This window comes from Pelodiscus sinensis, chromosome 4, assembly GCF_049634645.1.
Source record: "Pelodiscus sinensis isolate JC-2024 chromosome 4, ASM4963464v1, whole genome shotgun sequence".
Classification (NCBI taxonomy): Eukaryota; Metazoa; Chordata; order Testudines; family Trionychidae; genus Pelodiscus; species Pelodiscus sinensis.
Window position 1 is genome coordinate 128,095,549 of NC_134714.1, and position 21,766 is coordinate 128,117,314.

The 21,766-nt window shown below is 52.4% G+C and overlaps 1 protein-coding gene across 1 annotated transcript; it reads right to left on the bottom strand.

Moving 5' to 3' along the window:
- Positions 1 to 17,334: 17,334 nt before the first annotated feature.
- On the bottom strand, positions 17,335 to 20,273 carry APLNR (apelin receptor). The gene has a single exon (XM_075928578.1). It carries the CDS (start codon positions 19,922 to 19,924, stop codon positions 18,800 to 18,802), a length of 1,125 nt encoding a protein of 374 aa, XP_075784693.1. The 5' UTR covers positions 19,925 to 20,273; the 3' UTR covers positions 17,335 to 18,799.
- Between the last annotated feature and the right edge of the window lie 1,493 nt (positions 20,274 to 21,766).

The window sequence follows — 21,766 nt, forward strand, 5'->3', positions numbered from 1 at the left end:
TCCCCCCCCCGATTGGGGAAACTGAGGCACAGAGCACCCTGAGCCCCTCTTTTCTTGCCCCACCCTGGAACCTGCAGTCTCAGCCCAGACCCTGTGTCCCCTCCCACACCTCAACCCCTTGCCTCAGACTGGAGCCCCCTCCCAAACGCCAAACCCCTTGGCTCCAACCCCCAGCCTTGAACCCCCTCCTGCACCCCAAATCCTTCATTCCTGGCCCTGCCCCAGTGCCTGCACCCCCAGCTGGAGCCCTCACACCCTCCCAAGTAAGAAGCAAAACAAAACAAAAAATCCTCCCTGACGTAGCCCCCGACTGAGGAGAAAGACACTCCCCACATCCCCCTCACACACCAGAGCCTAGTGGTTTTTGTGTGCCCCAGCCACTCAGGAAGATGGCGGGGGGTGGGTGGGGAGAGTCTGGAGTGCCAGCACAGGCTTCCCAATGCTGGAGGGGGCTGAGCGGCTGGATCCAGGCAAGCCGGGGGCCACACCCAGGCCTTAGGTTCCCCACCGCTGGCTTACACCTCAGGCCCTCATGCAGGGAATGGAGGGGAACAATGGCTGGTGAGAAAATGGCATCTCTCTTCCTCTTTTGAACTCTGAGGTGGGGGAGAGGCAGTAGCCCTCATCTGGAGGTCACCATGCTGAGGCTGGGATGTGGGCGTGCCCCACCTGTCCTCCCCTTCTCCCCCCATTTCGTCTCCACTCAGGAGCTTCAGGGGGTAGTCGACTTAGTCTCTCTTCTTTCCACTCCGCCCCTCCTTGCGTCTCTTCCCTCTCTCCCCACCAGCCCTCTGCGCCTCAGGAAGGTCACTCTTCCCTTATCTCCTTCCGACAGTTTGTGTATTCCCAACCACCTCCCCCCTCCATGTGCCACTCCTTCCTCCCCTCTCCCTGAGGAGAGGGCCTATTTTCCTGAAGCATCACTCCTGTGTCCCTCCAGAGGCTCCTAATCCAGGCACTTCCCTCCTCCGGGGGAAGTGGAAATCAAAGGTTTGATGGCCAGAGGGAAAGTGGCTGGTAAACAGCCTCATGCGGCCCAGACGCCTGGAAGGAAGCTGCTGTCAGATCCCCCCTCCATCCCCCCTCCGCAGCCCTAAGATCTGATGTCTTCAAGGAGAGATTTTGTTTGCTGTTAAAAACATACTTGCAAGCACACGCAAAGGTGCTAAAACCCAAGGATCTGGCAGGAGGGGATCTGTTTGCCCTTTACCTTGCCCTGGTGAGTCTGGTTTTCCCTGATTTTTCTGGAGATGCATAGGAGGCATCCAAGATGGGGCTTGTAAGAGCCTGCAAATATCTGACAGGGATGGATCTCTCACAATGACTTTCTTTCTCCCAAGTGTTTATCGGGCCTTTGAGCTGATTAGGTGTTTGAAAAAGCGCAGCATGGCAAGCATTTCATAAACAGCTCTGGCCTCTGTTAGCAAATCAGGTTTTATGTCTATGGTAGCTCTGATAGCGTTGTCCTACCACTTCTCCAGCCACCCATAGAGTCTTCCAGGTTTGTGCTTGGTGCTGTACACACACATAAGTGTCTCTGCCTTGAAGAGTGCAGATGAAACACACAAGACAGGCAAAGACTGAGAAGACAGCAGTGTTATTTATGGGGGGACTTGGCTAGTTGACCTCTTGAGGTCCCTTCCAACCATATGTTTCTATGATTAGCCCCCATTTAAAAGATGGGGAAACTGAGGCACAGATTGATTTTTTTTTTCTTTTTAAAAGGTTTGGGCTGTCATTGCCATGAACCTTTTGTGATGTTGTAACCCATGGTCAAAGGTGTGCAAGGCGGCTCACCCTCCATCACCTCAGATCGCTTTGTGCCATTTACCCTCATGTGGAGAACACCCTTCGCTCAGAGTGGTGGCAGTCTGCCCTGACCTTGCAAGGAGGTAAAAATGGCCACATGAGTAATGAACTGGAGCTACACTCAAGGTCGCACGGTTTATCTGAGAGCAGAGTCAGCAACCTTTCCCAAGAAAACCCTTCTCTTCTTATTTTAACATTGTGCTTAAAAAAAACATGCATTATTCATGGGCAAATTGATCCCCAGGGATTTATTAATTTGGTCCAAATGGTAAAAAAATATTAGCTCCCGGTAATTAGGAAGATTATAAAAGAAAATTGGGAAAAAAACCTAAACAAAGGGAAACATAATAAGGAACAGAGTAATTGGCCCTGCATCCTTTCCAAGGCCGAACAAAGGTTGGGTACCGGATACTCCACAGTGAGCATATGAAGGATGTAAATAATAGGGATCATTTAGGGTGGAACCTAAGGAAGTGGCTAGGAGCTTTGGGATGAAAATAAGAAACGGATGATCTAAGACGAGCATCCAGAAAAAAAGGCTTGATCCTGAAATGGCGAACTCTATTGTTCTCTGGAATAACGGCCTTAAGGGAAAGTTGAAAGCCCTATTAACTGGGATTTTAATAAGAAAGCAAGAACAAGACCAGTTTTTGTTACAATAAGACCAAGAGGTCTCCGCTGAGATCAGGACCTCATCATGCAAGGCTCTGCACAGAGGGAAAGTCGGAGACAATCCTTGCCCACACAGATTTACAGTCTAAATGGGCAAGGTAGGTAGAGGCTGGGAGGAGAAACTGAGGCACCGAATGGGGACGTGACTTGCCCAAGTCAGTGCTAGGGATGTTTAATATCGATTAATTGAATACTCATGAATTCGTATTGGTTACTTGGCTATTCTACAGTTCCCGCGGGTGGGGCTGGCAGCCAGTGCGCTCCAGCCCCACTTCTGAGGAGCCCCCTGCCACTCCATGCTGCTGCCTCCATATCAGAAGCAGCAGCATGGGGTGTCAGGCGGGAGCTGGTCTGCGAGGGGAGCAGTACAGACCTGACCTTACTCAATGACCAAATAACCTTAACTCTGCCCCGAAACATAAGGTGATAAGGATACAAAGTCTAAACAAGCCAAATGAACTAATGATCACATACCTTACTTTAATGCACACTGAGGTTAAAAAAAGTTAGGCCTTTCATATAACCAAACACCAGCTACAAAATCAAAAATACTTCAACATTTCCAGATTATCTATTTCCATCTCCATACATCTGTTGATCGCTGTGTGCTTGCTATAGCTACTAGAAATACCAGGCACCTAAATGCCATTCTTCTCAGCCTTAAACAGCAAAACGCTTTACAAAGAAAGTCAGTATCATTACCTCTTTTTACAGATGGGGAAACCGAGGCAAAGGTGGTTAAATTATCTGTCCAGGATCACACAGCAGGCCAACAGTAGAACCAGCAACAGAAGTCTGGTTTTCTGATTCCCCGCACAGTCTTCTCTCCACAAGGCCACACTGGCCACCTCAAAACAGCAGTCTATTCCCCCTGGGACTAATATGGGTTATACTCCTAATTAGACCACTAGCATTACAGACCATGCTGTTTATGGAATATATACTTTACTCTGATTCCAGACAGATCATAACAGCACAGTCATTACACTGAGCCAGAGACAACATTTGTCATAACAAAAAAGAAAACTAGAGAGCACAGCACAGATAAAATGCATGTACTGATTGCCCAGTTATCTGAACAAAATGTTGATAAGCTATGTAAGGGTTTGGTCTAGCTCTCATTAAAGTGAAAGGAAAAACTAGTCTGGACAACAGCTGGTCACCCTTTTTGCCTCAAAACTTGTTTCTTTTATGAAAATTAAGGGCTCTTTGACTAAATGGAAATTAGCTTGCAAAAATGTTGGGTTTCATCCCCCCACGGCTCGTCCCCCCACCCTGTTCAAATCCACCCTTGGACTTCAATCAGTATCAGGCCACGAACATGGATCCAAATCAAGGATCAGAGGCTTTGGGTGGGAATTCAAAGACTGCCCTTGAGTCTCCCGCATCTCAGCAGCTATGCTGGCTTGAAGCCATATCTCCCCTCGGAGTGTGTCAGAGGTACAGCCGTACTGGCCTGCCATACCAGCAAAACACTCTGTCACCGGGGGAGTCACCGGGCCCTGCACCCCCATCTACAGGGAGAGGTGGCTCTGGAACAGAAGGTTTATTAGCTGACAGGGACACCGCGGAGGACAGACAAGTCAGCACAGGAACCAGAAGCAGCCAGCACCATTCACCTTGGGGCCCTTCCCTGTATTCTAAAACAGCTTAGACCATGGGTTCCCAAACTGGGGGGCATGAAGAAACTCCGGGGGGGGGGTGAGATGACCAATGTGCCTCAGGTGGTCTATGACTATTAGTCAGGAGGGTTGGGAATGGTGTTGGGAAGGGTTTGCCCGAAGATGGGACTGGGTAGCAGGGCAGGGATCACTTGATAATTCTCTGTTCTGTTCACTCCCTCTAAGGCACTGGTTCTCAAACTTTTCGGCATCACGCCCCCTTTTTGATTTTTGAGAAACCTTCAACCTTTCCCCCCAATAGCAGCAAAACTTGTTGGCTACGTCTAGACTGGCATGATTTTCCGGAAATGCTTTTAACGGAAACGTTTTCCGTTAAAAGCATTTTCGGAACAGAGCGTCTAGATTGGCACAGATGCTTTTCTGCAAAATCACTTTTTGCGGAAAAGCATCCGTGGCCAATCTAGATATGCATTTGCACAAAAAAGCCCCGATCGGCATTTTCGCTATCGGGGCTTTTTCGCGCAAAACAAATCTCAGCTGTCTACACTGGCCCTTTTGCGTAAAAGTTTTGCGCAAAAGGGACTTTTGCCCAAACGGGACCAGAATAGTATTTCTGCAAGAAGCACTGATTTCTTACAGTAGGAAGTCAGTGCTTTTGTGGAAATTCAAGCGGCCAGTGTAGACAGCTGGCAAGTTTTTCCGGAAAAGCAACTGATTTTCCGGAAAAACTGGCCAGTCTAGACACAGCCGTTGAGCAAAAAAAAAAAAAAAAGGAACTGACCGGGGCTGAAAAACAAAAATAGCAGCGAAACTTAGGAGGGGAGATTGACGGAGGGGCTGGGTCGCCTCACGCCCCTCCTGGAATTTCTTCATGCCCGTCCAAAGGGGCACGCCCCTGAGTTTGGGAACCCATGCTCTAAGGCATCTGGCATTGGCCATGTCGGCAGACAGGACACTGGGCTAGATGGACCTTTGGTTTGACCCAGACTGGCCGTTCTTCTGTTCTCATGACCAGGATTCATCACTTGAAGTTGGGCTGCTGCATCCAAACTCCAAGGGGGGGTTAAATAGATGTGGTTTATTCCATCACCTACTTGGTTTATTTAAGTCAGAATGTGTCCCCTGCTGCAGGCCTGCTGTCTGTGTGCACAGGCCTTCTCCCGAACAGCCATTTTCTCTCCCTTTGTAGCCACTCTGAATTCTTTGCTCTCCAGCTTTCCCTGAAATCCACACCCGAGAACCAGCCTGTAACTTCTCACGCCCCAGCGGAGCTGGAGTGACACTGAAGTGCAGTCTAATCACCAGACCCTGGTGTATTAACTGCAGGGAGGGTGGACCCCCTATGCTAAGGCCTAATTAAGGCTGTTGAAACACCAAACACTGCAGGAAATGCAAAAGTTAAGGGCCTCAGAGAGTGACTCACTCCCATGGAGCAATCTAATGAGCAATTACACATATTGCTGAACTCGGGCAAGGTTGGTGTTTCGCCTTCTGCAAATGGAGTCCATTTGCTTTTTGCAGCCTGTTTGCTCATTTAAAGGTGGGGGAGATAGAGACACAGCAAGGAATCCCAGTTAAAGCAGCGGCTTCCCACTTGATTGAATTGGATGGGGGCCTCAGGGGAGGCCTTTGGAAGCTGCTGGTAGTTTATTGCAAGACCAGCACATGGGGGCCAGCCACAGTTCAAAGAAGAGACATTTTGTGGGTCTTTGGATTAAATATTTGGAGAGCCACAACGCACCCAAAGCTATTTATCCACATGCCCACACAGGACCATTGGAGGGGAGGGGGGAGCAGGAAGGCCATTTGGTCCCGGCCTCAAGCTCAAAGGGGGCCCCCCTCAAATTTAGCCCCTTGTTGGCATTTGATAAGTTTCACAGCTTGTTTTTATGCACATCCCTATGGGACCCCAATGGGACCCACTCTCTCAGCTGGGAGCTGCAAATTTAAGCACATAAGAGATGCGATTTGTTAACTGATATAGATTTGGTCATTTTAGAGAGTTAAAAATGTTCATAAATATTCATAAAATAGGTCGGTTCCGATGGCACACGATTAGACTGTTGAACGTGTCCTCTCAGATCAGCTGATGAGACAAACACACATTGCTGGCGGCTGGCGCTGGATCAGTGTCGTCGTGTTTAACATTTCATTCTGGCGAGGAGCCTCAAAAGCTGGAAGTGGGCCGGGCCTCTCTGGATCTTCCCTCTTGCAAACGAAAGCACCAGGAGATCAAAAAGCTGCAAAGTCAAGCTAGAAATAAGGTGCAATTTTTTGTGAAGGAGAAGGATTGGCCATTGTAGAAACAGCTAGTGGGGGACAGAATGGTTTTTCCATCACTTGAAGTGTTGGAATCCTAGAACTGGACAATAGGGCAAACCAATCTAGGGTTGCCAGAATACTGAACATGGCGGGGAGAAATTGGCTGAGCAAAAAAAAAAAAAAGGACCAAACTTGAGCAAAAAAACAGTAAGGGACCAAAGTTGTTTTCTGGCTTTTTTACCAGACAGAGGCCACAAATACCAACCAGGCCAATACCAGACACCTGGTAACCCTAAACCAATCCCATCTCTGGGCTTCCATTTCCCAGCCCAATCATTAATTTATCAGCTTCAGGGGGTAGCCGAATTAGTCTGTACAGGATAAACTTCAAAAAAACAAATGGTCTGGTAGCACTTTATAGACTAACAAGACATGTAGATGGTATCATGAGCTTTCGTGGGCACAGCCCACGTCTTCAGATGACTGTTCACCCGCTGGGAGGGCAGGAAAAGAGTAGGTCAGTGTAGCCACGGACACCTGAAAGGGGGGGTATGTCTACACTCGTGGCTTCTTGCGCTAGTACGGCCGTTCTTGCGCAAGAATCTGCAGAGCGTCCACACTGCCATGGGCACTCTTGCGCAAAAGCACAGCTCGCACATGGCAGTGTGGACGTGTTCTTGTGCAAGATGTTCTTGAGCAAGAAGCCACAAGTGTAGACATAGCCCCAGTCCCACTCCTGAGGAGCCCCTGGCCACTCCACGCTGCTGCTTCTGTATCAGAAGCAGCAGCACAGGGTGCCAGGTGGGAACTGGTCCATAAGGGAAACCAGTTTGAAAACCAGCTCCCCTTGCAGACCGGCTGATACAGAGGCAGCAGCAAAGGGTGGCAGCAGCCGCTGTCTGTCCGGGGCTGAGCTCCAGGACCACCGGTGTGAACCAAAACTGAGACAGGCTGCCTGCCAGCCTGGCTCCTAATACACTTTAAATGCAGAGCTGCAGTGGGGGTATGTCCCGGATCTGGACTGGGTTGGGCTGCTGGGCAGCCTGCTAATAAATTTACTGGTGGGGGGGAAGGGGAAGAAATTTGTTGTCTAGAGCAGTGTTTCTCAACCTTTTTTTATGAAGAACCCCTTTTTCAACAAAAAAAATTATAAGTACCCCCTTTAAAAAAAATGTTAAGTACTCCCAGTACCTACAGTTTTCAGACACACCATTTTTTTTTCTACCATTGCAACAATTTGTTTAAACAACTTAATTTTAGCCAGGGGGATGATGAAATTTTTGGGTGTAAAAAGTACAAAAATAATAAAGCGCTGCAAAACTTAAAACAAAAATTCAATTTTTTCCAAATTTCAGTTGTGATGACGTACCTCCCACCCGACTTCTCTCCAGTACCCCTACGGGAATGCGTACCACTCGTTGAGAAACGCTGGTCTATAGCATTAACCGATAATGGTTAATTGACAACACTGTTACATTCCTCGTGCAACTCCAGCCCCGGAGCACCCACAGAATAGGCGCCTATTCATAGCGGCAGAACAGTGTCTTTGTCCCATCAGCTTGAGGTCACACAAAACAAATCCTTCCATGGTAAAAATGACCCCCCTACTTCGCAGCAGGTGTTCCCCTTATCAGTCTACCCAGGGAGGCTGAGGGCTGGATAGGCCATAGAAACGAGCCTTGCATCTCGTTCTTAGGCTGAGCCTCACTCTCCATCCCGCAGCCGCACAGCACCGTCCTACCCGGGCAGAGAGGGATCCTCCAGAGGCGGAGGGGGGTTTTCTGTCAAACTAGCCACAGCCGCACCGGAGTTAGGGCAGCAGGGCCCTGGGGAGGGAGCTCTTCATACCCAGGAGTGCCAGAGCAGAGCTCCCCTGGAGAGAGCACGCTGCCGCTTTCCGAAGCAAGAAGCTGCCTTTGTCAGTAGCCACTTCTAGCCTGCCTTTCTGTTACAGCAGGGACAGGGAAACTAAGGCCCAGGGCTGGATCTGGCCCCTGAGGCTCAGAGCTTCCCCACCCAGCATTGGGGACCCTGCATCGGCATCGCCCAGGCCCTGCACCCCCTAGCCTGCTCCTGCACCCCACCACTCACCCAGCTCCCCACCCCTCAGCCTGCTCCTGCACCCCACCACTCACCCAGCTCCCCAACCCTCAGCCTGCTCCTGCACCCCACCACTCACCCAGCTCCCCACCCCTCAGCCTGCTCCTGCACCCCACCACTCACCCAGCTCCCCCAACCCTCAGCTTGCTCCTGCACCCCACCACTCACCCAGCTCCCCACCCATCAGCCTGCTCCTGCACCCCTCCTGCCCAGACCCCACACCCCGTCCAGCTCAGACCCCTCACCCCTAGCCTGCTTCCCGGCAGCCCCCTCTCACACACTGAACCCTTCATTTTTGGTCCCACCCCAGAGCCTATGGAGGGGCTCACAAAATGTACCAGCCTAGGACCCCTGGGCTCTGGTGTGCACGTGGAATGTGGAGAAGACTTTCTCCTCAGTCAGGGTTTTTTTTGGTTGGTTGGTTGGTTGGAGTCTTTTGTTTTGTTTTTTGTTTTCTCCTCCTCTGCGTTACAGATTTATTTCAGGCCCGCTCTCTGAGCTCGCCTGGCCTTATTAGGCTGATAAAGCAGCATCCCAAGGACACATTTTCCCTTCCCACTACTATCTTTAGTCGATTTCCACAAACACTTTTCAGCCCTTGTTTTTCAGCTCAACCACCTATAAATAAAAAACGCTGGAACGAGCCCAACACGTACCCGTTCAGCAGCACTGATTAGCTGACAAAAACAAACATCTCCTTGCTCCCCGGCCGCCTGCCTCTTTCTGCCCTGAGGAATGAGGGGGGCAAAAGATTGTCTTGCCCTGAGAGCAAGGCTAGGAAGAGCCAGTTCCAGTCTTCACTCTGCCCCCTGTGCCTCAGTTTCCCCTCTGCCAAGTTTGAAGACTTACTTCAACAAAGGGGAGAACTAGTCTGGGAGGACAGATTGCCCAGGGTGGTTGGCTGGGACTCCGAAGATGTGGGTTGGGTTCCCTGCTGTCCCATGGACTTCTTGTGTGACCTTGGTCCAGACGTAAGAGTGATCTATCTAGCCTAGTATTCTGTCTTCTAATGGGCCAGAGGCTTCAAAAGGAATGAATAGAACAAGGCAATTGTCAAATGTTAGAGACTTCAGGACACTCAGGGCACGTCTACATAGCAGTGTTATTTTGGAATAACTGACGTTATTCCAAAACAGTATAGTCCACGTCTACACTACAAGCAATTATTTCAACATAATGTCAAAATAATGGCAAGCTAGAGGACGTCTTACTCCGACTCCAATAACCCTCATTTTATAAGGAGTAAGGGAAGTTGGAAGAAGAGTGCTCTTTCTCAGACTTCCTGTTTGTGCAGACAGCGCTAAAAGTCGAAATAAGATATTTTGACTTAAGCTACGCAATTGATGTAGCTCAAGTTGTGTAGCTTGTTTCGGCTTTAGCTCTGCGGTGTAGACGTGCCCTCAGAGCCTGGATTTGGGTCCCTGACCATTGTGGCTAGTAACATGCATGAACTTAATTCTTTTCCGAATCCCTTTATAGTCTTGGACTTCACAACATCCTCTAGCAAGAAGTTCCACGGGTTAACTATGCACTGTGGGAAGAAATTCTTTCTTTCTTTTTCTTTTTCAAACTGCTGCCTATTCATTCCACTGAATGACCCCTGTTCCTTGTATTATGGGAAGGGCTAAACAGGGCATTTAATCTGTCTGTGTCTCCCTGTAAAATGGTTCTAAGGCACTCCAACCTCAGTCTATAAGTAGGGCTGTCAATTTGTCACAGCGCTTTCTTCTATCAATAATGAGAGCATGTTGCAGGCAACAGAAGTCTCCCTCACCCACTCCTGTAACAGGCCCAGAACCTCTGATTGAGTCACTGACGTCCTCAAATCATGGTTTAAAGACTTCATGTGCCAGAGAAGTAGGTGACCAGTTACACCCCTCGCATGGGGGTAAGACTCACCAGGCAGACACTGGGAAAGAATTCTCTGTAGTAACCCAGAGCCCTCCCCAGTGCCATGTAGGCTGACCAGGGAGGAAGGGTGAAAAACAGGATGGGAGGTGGGAATAAGTGCCTACAAAAGACAAAGCCCTAGATATTGGGACTGTCTGTCCCTATAAAATCAGGACATGTGGTCATCCGACTGACATCCACGTGCCACGTGGGACACCCAGAACGGGAAGCCAGGATCTCCCCTCCACACTGGATTATTGGGGCAACCCACACACACACACACACACACCCTGCAGCCCCAGTTACAAGGAGTTGGTAGAGATCAGGCCCCTGGGTAATAGGGGGTGGGGAATCTTGTATTTACCATAGATAGAGATCAACAAAAGGAGCTTGTTGGTCTACCAAGACAGTCGCTCGTGGCAGTGGCTCCTGATTGGCTGGAAGCCTTGGAAGATTCTGGCCCAAGGAGTGACTGTCATCTTGGTGGTCTCAGCTCAGGGTCAGCCAGGCGAGGGATTAAACCCCCCTTTATCCACAGATACACAGCAAGCTTCTCATCGTGCTCTGCTGCAGAAGGACTCTGTTCCTGTCCCTGCTGACTCCTGTGAGTGGAAGTTGGGGAGGGGGGAGGGTTGTGGTATATGCAGGAACGGGAGAGAGATGTGTTTTCCCACAGAGTCCTTGTCGTTGGACAGAGAAGCCAGTGACCTCAGAGGGTCAGGATCCAGGTTGGAGGTTCCTACCATCTTCCAGCAAGAACAGCTGAAAGTGGTCATGTGCCCCCTTTCCTGGTGTCTGCATTCCCAGGTCTGATCTTGTGCTGCCTCAGTTTACCTTCCACCTGGATTCAGACAAAGCAAAGCTGTTGTTTTGACCCCACCAATCCCATCCTGGGTGGGCTATCCTCCACGTAGTTACACGCCAACTTTCCAGCTCTCTTCAGTTAGCCCCAGTTTCAGTTAACCCTTTCCCTTTCTAAGGGCATCTTTCCAGGCTCCGATATTTTCAGTCCTTTCTCAGGGCTTCCCCTTCCTCCAAGCTAGAGATGGGCAGGAAACAATTTTCCCATCCCACAAGAACTTGAGTCATTTCCAAGATTTTTTTTCCCATCTCCCAAACCTGGCCAAGGGGTCCAAGTGTCAAAAATCATCACACACAGAACATTCCTTTTGACCAAAACCATTTTGTTTCTGCAATTTTGAAACATTTTGCTCCCGTTTGGGCCCCTTTTTTATTTAGCCTTTTTTAAGCGTCAATTAACTTTTGAAACAAAATGTCTTTGCAAAATGCTTTTCGTTAAAAAAATTTAAAAAAAAAACAGGACACACTTCAACCATTTTGAAACTTTTGCCTCCCACTCACCTTTTTTTTCTTTTTTCTTTCAGATCAGGGAATCCGTCAAAGCCTCTTCTGCAAATAGTTGTCGTTTCAAGACCTTGGTATTGCTCAGAGGGGGGGAAAAAACCACATAGTGTCAAAACCACACTTCAGAAAAAATGTGAACAAACTGGAGAGAGTCCAGAGGAGAGTAATGAAATGGATAAAAGGTCTAGCAAACCTGACCTACGAGGAAAGACTGAAAGAATTGTGTTTAGTCTGGAGAAGAAAAGGCTGAGCAGGGACATGAGAACTGCAGCAATTGATCTGCAGCAATACAAACTTAGGTTAAAATTAGGGAAAACTTGCTAAAGATGGATAGGTAAGCCCTGACTTCTAAAGGAGGTTGTGGCGTTCCCATCATTGGAGGTGTGTAAGAGAGGGCTAGATAAACACCTGTCAGGGATGGTCTATGTTTTCTTGGCCCTGCCTTTGGAGGCTGGACTAGATGACTTCTCAAGATCCTGTGCATCTAGATTCTTTAAAAAAAATCCCGTCAGTTCAAGTAGAACCTCACAATCCTTTGTAGCCCTCCTAGCTTGGTCCTTCAGCTGAGGTTTATCCCTCAGCTGGTCTCTGAATAGACCTTCTGTCCACAGTCCGGCTACCGTTGTATACTTCCTCCCCTCCCCTCGGCCCAGCCTGGTTTCTAGCAACATGCTCCTGTCGTGTGACTCATTCCACCTCGGGGAGGTTGGCTAAGCCAGCTCAGTGTGATATCATCTCTGGTGATCTGATGGTGCGGGTTGGATAATTTTCATCACATATTTTTTTCCCCCAAGAAAAATGCTGTTTTCATTAAAAGCCAAATTCCTGGAAAATGGGTCAATTGTAACAGGAATTTCCATGCACACAAATTTTGTTTTTGAAAATGAAAAGTTATCCTTTCAGAATTGCAAAACAAAATTTCCCAAATTTGAAAGGAAATTTCAAAATTTTCCAAACAAAAAAAAAAGGGAGGGAGGGAGGGATTCTGTTTCATGGGAAATTTAGAAATGATGAGATGATGTTATGAATCAGAAATTCCAAGTTTCTGCCGACTTGGTTTCATCGTGTGTCTCATGACTTTGAGTGACCTTTTTCAAGCCAGTGCTCCTGGAGTCATGTTAGTAAGTGAGAATCACAGCTTTCCTTTTTAAAAATCAGGTTTTGAGCACTTGTGGTTGAGTGGGACCAAGTAAATCTTTTTCCTTGTTTACCTTCTTCATACCAGTCATGCTTGGATAGATCTCTGTCATATCCCCCGTTGGGATAAGCCTACACAGCAGCATTATTGTGGAATAGCAGACATTATTCCGAAATAACATATTGAGCGTCTACACAGCAAGCCCGTTATTTTGAAATAAATTCCAAAATAGCAAAAGCAGCCAGTGAGAGGGGGTTCAGGGCGCAGGCTTCTAGTAGTTGTACAATTTCACATTTGAGTTCATTCAGAACTCTTGGGTGAATGCCATCCGGTGACTTGTTACTATGAAATGTATCAATTTGTTCCAAAACCTTCTCTAATGACACCACAATCTGGGACAGTTCCTCAGATTTGTCACCTAAAAAAAAAAAAAGCTCAGATTTGGGACTCATCCTCAGCTGTGAAGAGAGATGCAAAGAATTGGCCGAGCTGTGTGCATTAGGGACCCCAGCGCTGGACTTGCAGGGGGGCTGCAGGGTACGGGTGAGGAGTATCAGCAGGGTCACGTCGGTGAAGCACCTAGCAAGGCGGCTGCAATTTGGGCTGGACATGCATTTGCTGAGGGAGACCAGGTCTTCAGAGGGTTGCTTTCTTGTCATTACTTGTGAGTGGGGACCTGTGTGTAGTCTCTGAAAAAGCTGAGCAGGGGAAAGCCATGTGCACACGAACTTTGGTTTGCAGGGAACCCCCGTGATGGACGTTGACATAGGTGATGCATGGTAGCACTCGGGTGCTCCACACTTTTGGGGGCCCCGCAGCGGCCACCCCAACCATCTTATAGGTGGCGGGGACCTGGGTGGAGAGGAGGGGGCTATGGGAGCCTGGCACAGTAACAGCAGGGCCCCCCCACACATACTCACCACGCAGGCAGCGGATTCTGGAGCAGCCTGCTCCTCCTTTGCCCCCCACCATCTCCCTCCCAGCCCGCTGCAGCGGTGAAGTGAAGCGCATTGGCTGCGAGGGCAGCGTGATGGGGCGGAGCAGTCTGCCAGGCCGCACCAGCTCCCACTGCCCCTGTGATGAGGGGGGGCAGTTCCGGCTGCTGCCGTGCCAGGCCCCTGTAGTCTCCCAGGCTGCATTGCTTGGTGGAGGGGGCAAGGTTGGGGGACTGAGAGGGGGAGGAGCTTAGGGAAGGGGTGGTGTGGGGGCACAGCTGGGGCAGAGCCTCCTGCAGGGGAAGGGGCTGCCCTGGGTCCTGCATCCCCTCGGGACAGCCCCGTGCACCCCTCCCTGTGTCCCCACCACAATGTTAATTGCTATGTGGGGTGTCCCTCCCTGTTCCTCTGGGTGGCCTTCCCTGCATCCCCTCCCCCCACAGGCACCCGTCGCCTCTGGGCACTGCTGTCCCTTGCGGTCTCTATCCGAGGGCGACACCGCGGCTGTGCTCTGGGCGAACACACTGGCAGGCTGTTGTGCAGGCGGGCAAACCCCTGGAGCAGAATGAGATCGACAGGCATCGCCCTCCTCCCCCACACCCCTGCTGCAGACACACGTGATCCCAGATGAGCACCGGCTCTGTGCATTTCCACACGCAGCCCCAGATGCACTTCCCCCATGAGCCAGAAGGGACGGGTCTGTACGGGCACAATCACCCGCCCGCCGGCAGAGTCGCACGGAGGGGACCTATAGAAACACAGGCCCATGCGCACACAGGCACCCACAAAGGCAGCACACCGGCACAAGCCACTGGCGTGCATCCCACCGGGCACGGGGGCTTGCAGCCCCGCCTTTGAGGGAAGCCTGAGTTGCTCTTGCTCCCAGGGAAGGAGATTTGGTTCTTTGTGCCCAGGCTGGAGCAGCCCAGGCTGTTAGGTCTGCAGGTCCCCAGCGGAACCTGCGGGGTGTAGCCGGGGGGCAGCGTTCATTCAGACCCACGTGCACTCACGCTGACACACACACCCCCAGCGGCTCACAAGCGCCTTGTGCGCATGCACCCTCAGACACGGCCACGAATGCCCAAGCTCCCCGCTACCCACCTGTGTGGAGGCAAATGCGCACCCCGGCACAGCGTTGAGAGCACCTTCACAAACGTCTGCTTCCCAGCATGCGCTTGTGCAAGTACCCACAAACAAAACGCAGGCATGACCACACGGAGCAGACACTGCCACACACACACAGAACAGACATGCCCACCCGGACACAGTGTATGCACAGGAGAACCACACACATGCACAGACATCGGCTCCCACGTACACTAACATAGACATACACCCACACACACATACACCTACAGCTATGTAGGCCAACATGCATGTAGCCCTGCACACGTGTGAGCAGACATGCATGTGCACCAACGTCCATGCATGCCAACACACATAATTGCCAACATGCATGGACACACACAAAGAGACATTAATACCAACACACATGCACATTGACACACAGAAGCACGCACTACCATGTATGTACACCAACCTATGTGTCTGCCAACATGCATGGACAGACACTCTGAGAAGTCAGCACTAACATACATGCACACAACATATATGCCCACACAGATGTAGACAGGGACACTGGGTCTACTCAGAAGTAGGAACCAACACAGAGGCACACGCTTGCTGACATCCATGTGCCCATAAAGATTTGGGGGCCTTCCCCCGTAGTTTTGGGCCCCTCCAGGCTGATTCTGCCCCTTTCCCACCCAATGCAAAAGTTTTATTTCCTCTGTCCCAAAGATTCTCCAGCAGGTCCGGACAATGGTCAGAAAAATGGCCCAGGATGTGGCTTCTCCTGGGAATACACCAGGGACTCGGCCCACAGTCCCATGCCAGCCTGCATCCCCCTCTGCCCACAGCCTCAACCCCAGAGCAGCTCAGGCACCCTTTGACCCACACCTGTGGGGGTTTTTACCCCCCCCCCCCGCTTCCCTTCCACCTCCTGCCCAGCCTGCCCGCCAGCCTCTGGCTTTCACGGAGCATCTGGCGTTCATTGCACAGCCCCACCCAACAGCAGTTTCCGAACAGCTGCTCGCGCTGGTTGTAAATTCCTGGAGCCGTCTGGCTTTGCAGGGATGTGGCAGGGGAGATTAAATAAGGCAGCGGCCGGTGACACACGCGCACCCCCGCCCAGCTGTCTCTCCCGGTCTCTCCTGCCCGTGCTTGTTTTCCCTCCCACTGTGTCCGTTATCTGCCATCTTTACGCCATCTCTGCTCCCGGTCCCTTTGCCACCTCCCTTAATCTCTGCCCCCTCTCCCCACTTCTCCCTGCTCCTTCCATCTCACACACCTAACCAGGATCTCCAGCAGCTTTCCCCCATGGCAGTTACTGAAGCCACCTGACACAAAATTTAGCCAAGGCCCATTTATTCATCATACACAGCAGCAGCCCCGGCCTGACAGAGGCCCCCCTCCCTCCCCGAGATGGTCCGAGCGGTGACCCCACTGTTCAGAGTTCTGACAGGGCAGCCCCCATGGGGCTCAGAGACCCAGACAAGCCGCCGCAAGCTGGGAGGCGTCTCCTGGGGAAGCCCAGCACAGTTTTTAGCCTGGAGAGCTCTTCCTGGGGAACGTGACTTTTCTTCTGCCGCCCGACATCCAGCTGGACTCACCCGTCTCCTGGGGGCGGTGGGGTCTTTCTGGCCAAACTGTGACGGCCGCAGCCCAGCAGCTCTGTGGATGGGCTCTGCTTTTCCCCGGGCGCTATGCAAAGGGAGCTGCCCCTTCCTGAGACGCCTTCTCCAGTCTCAGCGGGTCCATCACAGGTCGTGCTTCTTCACCATTCCCCCAAGGGCTGGGGCAGGCCCGGGGCTGCTCCCACATGCCCAGAGCCCCCCCCTCCCCAGAGCCCTTATGCAGAAGGAGTGGTGTGGCCCCCAGATGCCTGCCCCAGACCTCATGCCCGCGTGGTCCTCAGAGGCAGGTGGGTGGGGTCAGGGGGCCCATGCAATTCCTAGCACCTGCCACCTCTTGTAGCTGTTCCACCTCCCACTCCTCTGCAGGCCCCCGACCGACTTGGCCCATCCATCCACTTCCCCGGCCCTTCAGCCTCAGGCCCAGCAAAGGGCCACATGCGGAGAGACTCCTGTGACCCACTAGCTCCTCCCCTGGGGCTTGTCTGACAAGCAAAACCACCCATCCCTTGCTCCCCACAATGCCCTTCTGACAGGCCTCGGGGCCCGGGCAGCGAGTAGAGCAATGCCTGGGCACACCGCCACCTGGGTTCTCTTCCTGCCTCTCTTGGGGAGATTCTGGGCGAGTCACTTCCTTGTGCGCTGCCTCAGTTTCCCCACCCTACATTGGGAAGCACTTTGAGATCTGCTGAGGAGACAGGCCGGGAATTCTTCTCAGGGATGGGCTAACAAGCAGGAGAAAGATATCTCCACACCAGATAGGGTAGCCAGATGGTTTCCACAAAAACACTGGACATACTTGACATGACATCACAATCGACATGACATCTTAGTTAGAAAATACCGGACAGTTCTATTTTCTCCATTTGTTTCCCGAACAGAAAGCTCAAATACTGGACTGTCCAGTTCAAAACCAGACCTCTGGCAACCCTAACACCAGAGGGAAGGAGCTCTACCAACCCCCCCACCCCTGCAACCCAACCAAATAGCCCCTCCCTCCAGGAGACAGGCTTAGAGGGGTGGTGGGGGGGAGACAGTTCTTGGCAAACTCATCCAGTGAGCTGCTCTGGAGCTGTGGCTAAAGCTATCTGAGCAGGGGGGAGGGGGGACATGCGAGGAGTGACCCCCATTAACCTCCTCTCTGGCTTTTTTCTCCACATGGGTGAGGGCGAGCAGGTGAATAAACAGAAAGCCGTGGGGCAGCAGCTTCTTGGACTTCAAAACTGGGACAGACCCTCTGCCCTAGCCACCTCGTTCCTCCATTGCGAGGTGATTTCTTCCTGCCCCCCGCCCCCCCCGCAGATGAAACAGGCTCTGGGGGGAATCCTGAGTGGGTGAGGGGGAGGGCTGGGGGTGGGGAAGGCAGCTGTTAGTAAAGAAATGTCTGTGCAGGCTGGCGGGAGGGAGGGGGTCCTATGGCTAACAGCTCCCTCGGCCCCACAGCTGGGGGGCAGAGGGGGACACTGTATCCAATACCATGGGGGTCTGGATATTGGCAAAGGCCTAATGAGAAGGGGGAGGAAGGTCTGGATGGGGGGGGCAGACTTTTCCTCCTCCCCCTCACCCACACACCCCACAGAAGTGTGACATTCCAGGGCGAAGGGTGGGGGCTCTTCTCAGACAGTGGCCACATCAGTGAGGGATTTTTTTTCTCACTTCTCACTTGTGTGGCCCCCGACTGATTTCTCTGTGGGTCAGCGGCCCCCCCACCCCAAAAAAATTCCCTACCCCCTGCATCAGACCCTGATCCCTGAGGCTATCTCTAGAGTAGGGAGGGGGAGCCATGTTCAGAGGGCGGTTACTTGAGGGGAGTCTTCCACCCCTACCCCCTCCCATTAACACCCTACTCCCAAAGCCCAGGCAGTGACCAGAAAAAAGAACAGTAATTCAGAAAGGCAGAAAACCCTCATTCCTGGGGTTGTCTGCTTCTGGGTCATGAGCCCTCCAGGCCATGTCTACACTGCTGCTGGTGAGACAGACAAGCACTGGATCTATTGTGTGGGTCCCAAGCCCTTGGAGTGACTAGGGCTGGAATATGGGAGGCTTCTTCCGGCTGCACTGTAGACAGGCCTCTAGCAGACCGTGCCATGCCAAAGGGTGGCATTGAGTTTCTGCGGGCCAGCCACAGACCTCGGGACACCTTCTCCTCACAGGAGCTGGAGGAGGAGTAAAAGGAGACATGGAAGAGGACGAAGGATGAACGAGGGAAGCAGTGGCGGAGAGAAAAGAAAAAAGAAGGCACGAGAGAAGCAATGGAAGACAGGGGGCAGCAGAGGATGTCCCTGAAGATGGGTCTGTGCCCTCCCACTTCTCTTAGCCTCGTAGCAGAGTTTCCTGCCTCCCTGGACCCAGTTTCTCCTGCTGCAGCTCCACACCCTTCCCCTGCAGGTTCTGGCTGTGGCCGGAGGAGTAGCTGGCTGACCTGTCCTTGCTGGACCCCGGCCAGTGCCCCCGGCTGCAGCACAGGACAGCGGTACAGGCCTGCCGGAAGCGGGGGTCAAAGAAGGCGTAGAGGAAGGGGTTGAGGCAGCTGTTGATGTAGGCCACGCAGGTGCAGTAGGGGTGCAAGTTATTGAGGAAGGCGTGGAAACCACAGGACCAGGGCATCATGTCCATGTCCATCAGCACATAGATGGTCTTCACCAGGTGGAAGGGCAGCCAACAGAGGGCAAAAGTGGCCACCAGCACGATGATGATGCTCAGCAGCCGTTTCCTCTTCCTCATCTCCTCGCCGCGCTCCTTCCGGAAGTGGTCGGCGATGGTGCGGGCGATGAAGAAGTAGCAGGTCAGCATGACGACAAAGGGGACCACGAAGCCCAGCATGGTGGAAGACAGGCCCAGCCCCACTTCCCAGGCCCCCTCGGTCCCGTTGGCCACCATGCCTGAGTAGTCCATGTAGCATGTCACCTTGGTTTCCCCGGGTAGCACCGATGCTCGCCGGAGGATCATGGCTGGCAAAGCCAAAATGGCCGCCAAGGCCCACAGGGCAACGGTGGCCACCAGCCCGCTGGCCCTCCACCTCATCTTGGCATTAGCCATGGGCCGCACGATGGCCAAGTAGCGGTCAATGCTGAGGCCCATCAGGCAGAAGACGCTGGCGTACATGTTGACGAAGACCAGGTAACTGCTGAGCTTACAGGCGTAGGAGCCGAAGGGCCAGTGGTAGCCCAGCCAGGTGTAGGCAGCCCAAAGAGGCAGGGTGACGACGAAGGTCAGGTCAGCCATGGCGAGGTTGGCGATGAAGGTGTCGGCCGAACGCCGCTTCTCTTGCCCTCCTCGGAAGATGGTCCACAGCACCAAGCCGTTGCCAGTGGTACCCAGCAGGAAAACCAGCAGGTAGATGGTGGGGATGAGCACCAGGGACGGGCTCCACTCCTCGTAATCACAGTCGCCTGTCTGGTTCTCGCCATAGGCCTCCCAGTACAGCTGCTCCTCCATGCTTCAGAGATCCCAGCGCCAGGGGTGGCAGAAGGATGCTAGGAGCAAGGAGTTCTGACCCCGAAGGTCTCTCGGGCTCTGCAGCTCTGTCGGGACCTGGTGCTACTGGGCAAATGCTCCGAGCCCCTCTGACTTCCCAGCCACCTCCTTGCCCTCTGCTCTGGGCAGACAGCCTGACTCCTCGTCTCCACTCAGCTCATTTCTCTTCTCCTCGGCTTCCTTCCTAACGCCTCAGACAGATGTGGTCAGAGCCCTCCCTGCGCGCTCTGTCTCACACACAGGCCGGCAGCTGTTCCTTCCTCCTGCCTGTCAGTCCCTCAGCCTGGTGTCTAATTAGAGTCCTGAAGTTACAGCCCCTTCCCCCTTCTTCCCACCCCCACCCCTTCCCTCCGCCTCTCACTCAGCATCCTCATGGCAAGCAGGCGAATTGGCTCCTGAGGTGCTGGGCAGATCTTTGCGTCCAGGAGCCCAGGCCGCCTACCCCTCCGTTCCCACCTCCCCCGGTCCCCAGAGCCAGGGCCGGAATGTGGATTAAAGCCAGCTGGAGCTGCTGGGGCCAAGGGGGGGGGGTGGTCAGTGTGAAATTTCACAGATGCATTTAGCAACCCCAGGAAAGCCAATCGGCCCCTGTCCGTCCGTCCCTCTGCCTGATTCAGCCTTTCCTTGCAGTCATTTCACCAGCCTGGCAAGGGGCATTGCCAAAGCAAATACACCGGCCCCCTTGGTCCCATCCTGGCTGTGGAACCACAGACCCCAGGGTAACACAGTGGCCCTTGATCCCCTGTGAATCAACCGGGACACCCCCGTTCTCACCCAGGAGCACTCAACAGCCCAATGGCCGGCTACTGTCCATGCTACAAGAGCAGGAGGCGTCCGCCCCCGTGTCCCCATGTCGTACCAGGATCTGCTAGCCTGGGAGAGTCTAATTAGCAACGTCTACACTGGAGTTTGAGCCCCGGGTGCTCAAACCAAGCTACAGCCATTTCATATCCCAGCCTAGGCAGGAGCTAAGCATGTTACACAACACACAGGCCTTGTCTGGAGCAGTAAATGAGCCCCCGTGAGATTAGAACTTTAGCCTCGGTCTGTGTAATGGGTACATCACGATGCTTCCTCTGCCTTTAGTCCCAGGACTGTGTGCAACTGCACAGCATGCTTTGGGGGAGAGATGCTCAGTGGTTTGAGCAGTAGCCTGCTAAACCCAGGGTTGTAAATTCAATCCTTGTGGAGGCCGTTTAGGAATTTGGGGCAAAAATTTGTAAGGGATGGTACTTGGTCCTGCTGCGAAGGCAGGGGACTGGACTTGATGACCTTTCAAGGTCCCTTCCAGTTCTAGGAGATAGGCAATCTCCATGAATTTGAACCTCTCTACTTTGGCACCCTCTGGACCTGATTGGTGAATGTGCTGGACCACGGGAGGTCAATATGGTCTAGCAGCATCACCAACACGTCCACTGCTTACTGGGCTCTGAGAAGACATCGAGGGGTCAATTAGAACTAAGTAGCCACATGGAGCCAGGACTGGTGGCTGGAAACAAACTTTGGGAGTGCGGGAAACTTAGTCACACTCAAGTGGACATCCAGCTCCCTAAAATCATGCTGGACCACGGATGTTGCTGGACCAGAGCATGCCGGACTAGAAAGGCTCAGTCTGTACACCAGACATGGTGCAGTAGTGGGGTTCTGTTCCCCACTCGAGTGCCCACACGTTGAAATGGCTACTGACTAACTGGCAAGGGCTGAGGGATGTTATTTAACATTTTCGTCCATGAGCCAGCAGGAAAAATAAAATCAGCCTTGCCCCTATAACACTTGTGGGAGGATTAAAGAACAAAGAGGACG